The sequence below is a fragment of the Falco biarmicus genome, chromosome 1 (assembly GCF_023638135.1).
Source record: "Falco biarmicus isolate bFalBia1 chromosome 1, bFalBia1.pri, whole genome shotgun sequence".
Classification (NCBI taxonomy): Eukaryota; Metazoa; Chordata; class Aves; order Falconiformes; family Falconidae; genus Falco; species Falco biarmicus.
This window is the reverse complement of record NC_079288.1, coordinates 8,313,894-8,323,839: the sequence shown is the minus strand read 5'-3', so window position 1 is coordinate 8,323,839 and position 9,946 is coordinate 8,313,894. Positions and strand designations below refer to the sequence as shown.

The following is a 9,946-nucleotide window of genomic DNA, read 5'->3' as shown; positions in this document are numbered from 1 at the left end:
TGCACTTGCTATTTCTTCAGGTGAGCTTTCACTCTTCTCCGTCACTTCCACTGCTCAGCCCTTGCTGAAAGGATCAACTCTCATCTCCCAGATGTTCTTCCCTAGTATCTACCCCACTGTGAAGCATCCCCTGGCTTTGTGGGATGAGAAAGATGACTTTCTATTGACATGAGTTGCTCTTTCCCCTCTCTCAGGGGTTGTTTTAGCTGGTGCTGTTTAGGAACAACAACAAACCCAAAATAACCCAGAAGGGTAGAGTTTTTTCTCTCCCTCCTTCCCCAATGAGAGCAGCAGCACAGCCTCTATTTCTGTACAGCCTTGCTGGGATTTCAAGTCTGGGCTCCAAGAAGAAACTGTTCCCATGCTGGCAAGCTCAGCACAATCACGGGTCCTGTTACCTTCCTGCTGGTAGGCAGTGTTCACCATTAACAATCCGAGTCCAGCTATGGAAACACAGAGTTTCTGGTCCAAGACCTGCCCAGGCTCTGTCCAGTGCTCTGCAGGGTCTGTGTTTATTGTCAGGCCTGTGGCTGGCATCCGTGGCCACCTCATGGGGCAATTTGTTGCTTTACAATGGGGAAAACTGTTGCACACACCCTAAAGCATCCATCCCTAGCCTGCTTCTTTTTGGTAGGGCACTACTGGGGCATTGCAACCCACGCCTGGCTGGTCTGGACCAGCAGCAAGGGATGGACCAGAGGACACATCAGGAGAGAAACTCTGACCTGGCCTCCTGCCAGGGCAAGCCCAACAGCCCTTGGAGCACAGGAACGTGGCCAGGTGAGGATAACATCCCAGTGCAATCAAGGAGCCCTGGACCAGTGAGAATCCCAGCGGGTCTTCAGGTCCCAGCTCTTCAAAGCTGCTGGGAGCAGCCTTGCTGTGCTTTGGCTCTGCTCCCCTTGGCTGGCTGAAAGCAGGCAGGATCCATCAGGAGCGGGGCTGTTGCCTCCTCTGCAGCTCAGCCCTGCCCAGCAGGTGAGTTTGCTGCCAGCCTTCCCCTTGCCCAGCCCCGTGGGGTTCTCCTCCCACCTGCTCCCCTTGCAAACGAGATAAACCCCTGCTTGTTTTTAAAGCAGCGCAGTGTTCGCATGGTGACTCTTTCCTGAAGTGCTGATTAAATGGTTTGGGGGAATGCTCTGTAACTAAGGGACTTGGAGTTCTGGTAATTAGGCAGTCAGTTAATAATTTTGAATAAAGTGCTCTCTAACTGCATGGTGGGAGGTATTTACCTAGGGCTGGGTGAAGGCGTTAGGAGGCGATGAGGCAGTCTAGCTGGCTGAGCAGTCTCCCTTTGAAGGCTCGCCTGCTTTTTGTTTCTGAAAAAAACCCAACCCCAAACCCAACAACAAAAAACCCACTAAAAATCCTTTTCTTTGCTGTCAAGTGGGTCCTTATCTGCAGAAAACAGCTCATATGGTGTCTTCCTGATGTGCTCTTAGGAAGCACCACACAGCCACGGGGCTTCCCCAGAGCCTGGCAGGGTTGTGAGTTGCTCAGGAGCCAGGTAGTGCTTTTCCTCCCTTCCCGGGCGCAGGGCGATGGCACTGCAGCTTGGCTTTCCCAGAGCAGTTATTTCGACATAGCTGTTGTTGGTTCCCTTTGCTGGCAGTGGGGTTGGGTCATAAATGTTTGAAATTCAGCCTGTTGCTTCATTTAGTTGGGCGAGATGAGCTGTAGTAATTTTATTCATGTTTCTGGACTGGATGAATGTCCTTGGTATTTATTTCTTAATGCAGATAGCTTTAAAAAAAACCAAACCAAACAACAAGCAGCTCTTCTGCAAACGGCTTGTTTGGTACAACACAAGCATTTGTTTGCACAGAGCAAACAATGGAGCATTGTCTGTACAAAATGAATTTACTTTAAAACATGTATGCAAAGGCAGGGAAATGATTCCTATAGCAGAATTAATCCAGGTGTCACAAATGTGCCCCTGTGAGCTGGGTGTTATCACAGAGAGGCCATGAGATGCTGCAGGTGCACATCAGGGCTTCGGTTTTCCCATCATACGGCTCTTGAAGCTGCCATGTGAGCCCAGCTGCTTGCTCTCCCCTGCTCAATCAGAAAACCATCCCTCCCAAACATGAGCAAGTCGGCTTTTTCCAGGCAGCCACTCCAGCATGATTCCCAAGAACAGCTTCACAAGCAAAGCAACCCGCATCCGCCCTGAAAAAACTAATTTGTGCAAATTGCAGAGGCAAGCGAGCTCCCCAGGTCCTGGTGGCTTCTAACCCTCCAGGGGAAGTACAGCCAGGCAGTGTGGCAGGGCCCAGAGGGAGGTGAGCAACAGGTCCCAGGGTTTCACTGTCCGGGATCTGTCAGGAGCTGTGGCTGCTACAATAGGGATGACAAAGGTCTTTTTGATGTCATGAGCTAAGCAGAGCCACCTGCCGCCTTGTGTTGGGTAGGAGAAGGAACGAATGATGGAGGAAGCCAAAGAGCAACAGAGCTTGGCTTTAGACAGGCAGGGTTTGGGCTGAGAGGGGCTTTTTCGGGAGGCGTTCTAAAGATTTCTCTCCCCCGTGCAAATTCTCTGCTGTCTAGTAGGTGGGGAGGGAGGTTTACACTACAGCCGTGTGTACAGCCGCTGCTCTCTTCTACTGCACTGTTTATCTTTCATGGACCTGTAGGAATGCAGTAGATTTTGAAAGCTGTCACCTTGTGCTGATTTGAGTTCTTAGGATTGCAGTTATTAGGAGGGAACATGTGCACTTGCACGAAAAACAAGAGTGCAGAAGTTTGGCTTCCCTAAGTTAAAAATCTGTGTTTTGAGTATTTAAGTAAGTAGAACTGAACTGGTCTGTGGCAACCTCTGATGGAATGCAAGCCCATTTCCCCACACGGAGACAGCACTGGGCTGCAGAACCATCAGCATCTGCCAAGGATTTGGGCTGGAAAGGATAAAAGAAAGAGTGCAGGAGATGAGGAAAGGAGAAATGCTCCGTGGAAAAAAAGGACCAGCCAGACTAGCCTGTGCCACTAGCCTGATGGGCCGTGCCAAACAACAAACACTGAAGTTTCTGAACAAATGAAAAGCCTTTATTTTTTTCTGTACTGAAAGAAAAAAAAATTATGTCAAAACCACGCCAAAAGTTAGTGACAATTCTCCAAACATTTGAACAGCAAAAACATTTCCAAGACAAGAAAGTGAAGGAAACAGCGTTACGTCTGGACCTATGACAGAAAGCCAGAGTTTCAGCTGTTAGCCACTTCCAGCCGCGTGCAGCAAGTGCTTTATGCTAATTGAACCTTTTGGCTTCTTGGTCCTAGTTAAAGCACAAATTAAGACACCCGACAGTGCTCTTCAGCTTGTGAAACAGCAGAACGTCAGCTCTGTAAAACAGCTCAGATTAAAGAACTCGTTTAGTGCTGACAAGCCCGGTCTTTGTTAACAGCAGCAAAGAGCTGAGCAGCGAAGTGCTACCATACCCAAAGTGGAGCTCCAGCACGCCCTGGCGTCAGAAACTGCCACCGACAGACCCGGGGATGCTCCGGTCTGTCAGACAGACGTCACTGTGTGTCACCTTATCTTACCGACTAACGCAAGAACAAACATCTGAAGGATGCTCTCATCTACATTTCAGTTTTATGCTGAAAACTGCCTCCCACCCTTTTGCACATAACCTCTTCAAAACAGCTCTACTGGCTGTAGCCCAGACAAACTTGCCCCCAGCAACAGGCCGAGTCTCTAAACACAAGAATGTCCCCCTCCAGGCTCTGCAGAAGTGACCCTGGGTTCCAGCCAGCCCGCTGCTAAATGCCCCAAACCAGGTCTGCATTGCTACCCGGAGCTGCAAGTGCGTGGGGAGGCCTGTGTCTTCTCATCTGCGGTGTTTCTGCAGCGCACGTCGCTCTTCAGGACTCCGAGGGCTTCTCCAGGAGAAGTACTGGTGATTGAGGGCTGTCTTGGCCGAGATGCGCCTGCTGGGATCATACAGGAGCAATTGCTGTGAGAGGAAAACCACAGCAGATTTAGGATTTTAAAAACCAAATGATCGATTCCATCTGCACGTAGCTGGGCCCAGACGCTCACGTTCATCCTGCTTTCAGCTCTCTGGGCTTTGGGAGTAACCCACGGTTGAAGTTACTGTGGGGATTATGGTAGAAGGCTTTCTTGACCCTTCATGCAGTGGTTTCCTAGAGGAACCCACAACGACAGCCCTGCTTCAGAGTCAGGACTGAGCCCTACTCAATGATTCGGTGTTTTTTACAGTTGCAGAGATTAACATCAGAGCCAGATTAGCTAACCCACTTCCAGGTAGGTCAGTCCCAAATATCCCTATTATTTGCCCCATTTGAAATGGTCCTGTCTGTTCCCAGGTCTTGTTCTGAGTCCTCACTCACCATCAGCAAGTCTCTACCATCTCGATCTAAGTTGGGAATAATTTCCTTCAGCTCTTTCCTTGCCCATCGGGGAAAGTCCCCCTTGTAGTCAGGCAGCTGGGTCACTCCAGGCCAGGTCGCTTCAGTGGGAGTGCCCAGGGTGCGAAAGATCTGGAAGAGCTGATCAATCTCAGAGTCCCCTGGAAACAGGGCCTTCCTGGTCACCTGCGGGGGGGGGGGAAAAGTGCCAGTTCCCACCTTTCCATCAGCTGCATGCCTCAGTTCCCACTGCAAGCAACCCCTTGCTCCAGCAGATGCAAGCAACTGCACAGACCTTACAATGCAGTGGTTCTGCCAGGCAGTGACTGGGAAAGTCACAGGTGTCTGACTGCTTGTCTCCAGCTCCTCTCCATGGATCCATGCTCCCCTGAGGCTGTCCCTCTTTCAGCCAGTCTCTTATCCCTCTTTGTCTCCAGTTTCCTAACAGCCACTCTTGCCAGCTAGTTCCCCCCCTGCCTACTTGCCCAAGCTCTGCTGATCTGCAGTTTGGGGGCTTTGGGAACTAGGCATAGCGCAGGGATAACAAGAGCTTTTCAAAGTCGAGTATGGACCCCTAGGAGATCCACTTTGCCATGTTGAGAGAGTCCTCATTCTCTACAGCCCACTATGAAGACATCAGCAAGAGTCATCTCCTCCCGGGATCAAAATGCTGCAGCAACAAGACTGAAGTTTCCCCATCTGCAAGAAGAGGCATCACATTCCCATGCACCTGAAGCTGCAGCCAGACTACAGAGGCTTCTTTGCCTTCCACCAGGCCCCTGAGGGTGGCAGATTTCCTTCTGAGGCTGCAGCTTAGGATCAGCTAACCAGCACGGGGTGGGACCACAGTATCACAGATGTTCTGCGTCTTGTCCCTCCTTCCCCACTTCCCATTGCAGATCCATCCTCCCTGCTCATTAAAAAGATTGTTTAAACCCATTCTACCATTTCTGCAAAGATGCAGCCGATGCTCCAGATATCCACAGCGGTCGAGTAGTATTTGCATCCCAACAGTATTTCAGGGGCTCTGTACCACAGAGTCACCACCTGGTAAGGAACCAACAAACGAGATTTGTCATTTCCCTGGGTGAAACCAGAGGCATGGGATCCTCTCTTCTTAGCTGTAATGCAGTGACTGTACAAATCAAGAGTGTGTCAAGGCCATGCTGAATTAGCAGATGCCTTAGTAACAGCAAGATTGGGATTAACAGATCGTTCTTCAACAGAACACTCTGGAACAAATAAATATACCCTATGCAAAGAAGGTGGGAACCCAGCTTGCAGGCAGGCTAGGGTAAAAGCAGTCAGCACACTTTGTGGGGACATGAGGTAACTTGTTAGCTGGGGATTAGGTTAAGAGCACATGACTGGGCACAGCTGTGCCCAGTTATGAATGAGTAACTTGTCATGTTGCTGTTGTTCACCCACTATGGATTGTGTGCCCCGCTCTCAGGTGGTAGGGAGCCTCAACAATACCTCATGAGTGTATGTCCGTAGGGGGACTCCAAAAGCTCTTGCCAGTCCAAAATCAGCCAGCTTAATTGCTCCTGCATTGTTAATGAGCAAGTTCTGCGGCTTCAAGTCCCTGTGGATGACTCTGTGCGAGTGGAGGAAGCTCACACCCTGCAGCAGCTGGAAAAGGTAGTTCTAAGGAGAGAAAAGATTTCAGACAAGACCATGATGAAACCACTCTGAAAGCTGAACCGTGTGAACCAACACACTTCGCATCATTTATAGACCTGAATAGGAAAAAAGACCTTGCTATAATGCAACGCCAGGCTTGTGGGACACTAGAGATGCACAATAACTTTCTCCCACCCTACATGGGGACAGAGAGACTCCAATCCAACCATTGGCAGTCCCTTCTACCCATCCATTACTCCATACAAAGGCAATTAGCAATAGATCCCTCAGTTGTCCTCTTCATAGCAATTTGTTCTGCAGTGAGATGGGCTGGAGAGCCTGGAAACAGCTGGGAAATAAACGCGCTGAGCAATAGTGCCACGAGGGTTTCCCAGCTGAAGTGTTTGAGAACTGAGGTTGAATGCCTCCAGCCAAGGATGAATCTCTTCCAGACATAGTCTGGGTAAGAGCAGCTCGGTGCTGGCACTGCCCAGCAGACGGCAGCAAGAACACATGCTCTCTGCCTTGTCTGTTAGCACTCCTTCCACACTGTACCTTGATCAAGCTTAAAGGAAGCTCTCCAGTTCGGGATGAGTCCATATATTTCTTCAGGTCCTGACTCAGATACTCAAACACCAGATAGAGCTTCTTCTGGCTGTGTATGACATCCAGGAGCCTGTAAAAGAAATGCAAATGCTCCCTTCAGTACCTTTCAGCACCTTCTCCAGACCTTTGCAAATACACAAACATCCCTCCTCCCACAGCTGCCTCTGCTCTTCAAGTCCTTTGGAGCAGAGGCAGGCAGATATAAATAAGTAGCAAATAGTATGGGGCAGCATCATTTTGGACCAGCTTGTGTTGCTGGAGTGAAGTGGCAGTGCTGTGAGTTATTGCTGTGAACCAGGGAAATGCAAGTGATTCTTGCATTTTTCTGTTTATTTTGCTTCTGTCTGTGCAGTCAGGGGAAGACAGGAAAACCTCTCTTGCTGCCTGTACTCAGAGCTCCCCATGCAGAAGCCCATCAATGAGCTTGTGTGGACGATTCGTCCAGGTCTTACCTGACTATGTTGGGGTGCTTCAGCTCCTTCAGCAGTGAGATTTCTCGGATCGTGGTGCTGGGGACGCCCTCCATCTCCCTGCAGCAGAGATGGGCTGTGTGGTACCCCATTCCCCAGTGGGATCCCACAGCCTATCGAGGCCCTGTGCCCCTTGTCTCTTCCATGGTACCCCATCACCTGAGGGAATCTCATACCAGGCACTCTGAGTCTGGGATGGAGCCGTGCGTGAGGCTGGGGTGGGGCAGAGGGAAATGGAGGCACAGGGAAGGAGAGGGAGTGACCTAGAAGTGCAAGCTCTTGGGCAGAGCTTGTTTGGGAGCACCTGAAGGTACATTTGAAGAAACAACAACGGTTTAAATGCCCAAGCCTTGCTTTTTGGATGTGTGGGGACATGAAAGCTCTTTGCCCCTCAGGCACCCACCTCCATCACCCCGAGGGGCCACCACCATGGGGTGCAGTCCCACCACCATGGCCCCTGGTCCACACCAGCAGTGCTCATCAACAAAAGAGCCCAGGGCCGACCCAGAGGATCAGTAACGAGCTTTCATCTCCTCAGTCCCCAGCCTGGAGGGGTTGAAGTCAACCCTGATGGGAGGCTGAGCCTCACCAGGCACCGGCACCACAGCCCTGGGGCACAGGCCACCTCCCAAAATGGTGGCCGCTTCCCCCTGCCCTGCGCCACCATGGAACCAGGGCCAGGTAGCACTGGGCCAGGCCCTAGCTGCTTGCAGGAGCTGGTAGAAATACTTTTTCCCCTCACATCAGGCTTTTTTGAGCCTCTAGCGCCGTTTTGGATGCTGGGCTGGGCTCAGGGCCCTCCTGCTCAGTCCCATGGCAGGCTGGGTGGGCACTGGGCTAGGCCAGGCCATGGTGGCCCCAGGGCCACGGCTCTGCCCTACTCACGAGTCCAAGCGGATCTTCTTGAGGGCCACCAGCTGCCCTGTGCGCTTGTTGCGAGCCTTGTACACCACGCCGTAGGTGCCCTCCCCGATCTTGTCCACCTTCTGAAACACCTCCTGCAAGGTGTCCATGCCGCTGCCTCAGCCTGCCGATGGCAGCAAGGGTGGCTGGCACCGCTTTCTGAGGAGAAAAAATGAAGGGGGGGCGGGGAAGCCAAATGCACGGAAAGTGTTTGCTCTCCCCGTGTGTCCCCTGAGCTGCTTTTGGGGTCTGGGTCCCCCTTTGCTGCTCCCTCAGCTTAGGGACCTGCCTTGAACTGAGGCAGCTGGGGGTGTCTGGGGGCGGCTGGGGGTCTAAAGAGCCAAACACACCACGCACCAGCTGCCCAGGGCTGGTGGCTCTGGGGCCTGGGCTGTGTGATGTGCTGGCTGAGGCAAAAATTGAGCAAAATGGATGTAAAGAGGCACTTTGGGCCTGCAGGAAAGGCAGAGGGGCTGCACAGGGCCAAGGGAAGCTCTCTGGCTATTTCTGCAGTGCCTGGCATCAGGGGACATGGTGCATAATTAGGGCTCCCTGGGACACGCTCAGGTCAAACACACAGCAAAAATGTCTTTTTATTTTCCTTTTTTTTTTTTTAGGTTGGTTTTGGTTTGTTGGTTTTGGTTCGAGTCTTGTGCAATTGTGCCTTGAACCTCCTTTCTGTAGGCTGCACCGCTTGGTCAGCCTTTTGGAAGATGTCCTTGGAAGGGATTAATCATTGACTTGACAGCTGACAGCAGACAAGATTAAAATAATATTATGCACTGTGGTACCAGGAAAGGTAGAGCCACAGGGACTGTCTTCTGGAGGGCTTGGGGACTCCATGTTTCTGGGTGGGCACAGCAGGACATGGCAGCCCACTGACTATGTGGGTCCACGGTGCAGACCCCAACTTTTAAGTGACCTAAAAAGGAATGAGCTCATTGCTGAGCCAGTGGCTCAAAACCTTTTTAAAATTGATCCTGATTTTGCTGATTTGAAAGAACCAAAGAGTAGTTGCTCTGTGGCTGAAGAGGGATCCACACAGCCACGGCAGACTCCTGTGTGGGTTCTCCAGTGGGTTGTGAAGTTGAGTTTGCACTCACATCTCCATCTGGAGTCATTGCCAAATTTGCCCTCTTCTTCCTGGCTGGTTGGGTTTGTGTTTTTTTTTTCATAACACTTGTAGGAACCTGGTATTTTGGATATTCCTAGTCCTGGTATCTTGGATATTCCCAGTCCTGGCATCTTGGATATTCCCAACTCTCTGGCAAGCTTGGCCATTTGGATAAAATTGAAGCGTGGGAAGGAAGGTAGAACAGACAGCAGATGAGGTGTAAACATAAACACATTACGACAGACTCATCATTGCCTCTTACAAAACCAGGTTAAAATCTTGCCTCTTGAGATCATGTTTTTGGACTTGGGTTGAACAGAGAGTGTGCCAAGGCAGGGCTTTTGGATCTCTGTCACTGCGTGAAGAAAAACATAACTGCGATTAAAGATTATAGCAAGCACTGTAACTACTGAGCCATCTCAGCCCCTCGAATCAAGCCTCTTGGTAACAGGGGACTTTGCCAATACCTGTTGCATTTCGATCTGCTGCTGTGCATTGTATGGCTTCAGTCCTTATTTTCTGAACATTTCACCAGAAAATCTGAGCCAAAAGCAGAAAAGGCTGTAGACGGCTGAATTCTCCCGCAAACCACAGTCCCAGTTCATTCCACATCCAGGGATTCCTGCAGCACAGGAGCCTTCTCTCTCTTGCACTAACATTTTATTCTCACCTCACATTAGTGATTTTTTTGTCTTTTTGTTGATGGTTTAATTCTGCTAGGTGGGCCTGGCACCATGTTCTTAAACCAGAGTGGCTCTGATGTAACTTCATCTCCTCTTCTTGTAACTTTTTCAAAGCCTAACACTTCCTTACGCACTCCGTGCTTAGGAGAAGGTAGAAAATTGCATTTTGCTAAATTTTCTCA

At 50.6% G+C, this 9,946-nt stretch overlaps 1 protein-coding gene across 1 annotated transcript; it reads right to left on the bottom strand.

Moving 5' to 3' along the window:
• Positions 1-3,038: 3,038 nt before the first annotated feature.
• CDK3 (cyclin dependent kinase 3) lies at positions 3,039-9,896 on the bottom strand. Its single transcript, XM_056328529.1, has 7 exons — positions 7,950-9,896; positions 7,047-7,124; positions 6,544-6,664; positions 5,842-6,012; positions 5,311-5,412; positions 4,348-4,551; positions 3,039-3,950 (listed from the first exon to the last, which is right to left on the bottom strand). The coding sequence occupies exons 1-7, from the start codon at positions 8,075-8,077 to the stop codon at positions 3,825-3,827; spliced, it is 930 nt and encodes a 309-aa protein (XP_056184504.1). The 5' UTR covers positions 8,078-9,896; the 3' UTR covers positions 3,039-3,824.
• Between the last annotated feature and the right edge of the window lie 50 nt (positions 9,897-9,946).

Bases quoted from the DNA above. Each gene is read 5' to 3' on its own strand.
- CDK3 (XM_056328529.1), bottom strand. From the start codon at position 8,077: ATGGACACCTTGCAGGAGGTGTTTCAGAAGGTGGACAAGATCGGGGAG. The intron at 7,125-7,949 runs GTGAGTAGGGCA...TCTCTGCTGCAG, and splicing joins AAGAAGATCCGCTTGGACTC to GGAGATGGAGGGCGTCCCCA. The intron at 6,013-6,543 runs GTACAGTGTGGA...TTCTCTCCTTAG, and splicing joins TTCCTTTAAGCTTGATCAAG to AACTACCTTTTCCAGCTGCT.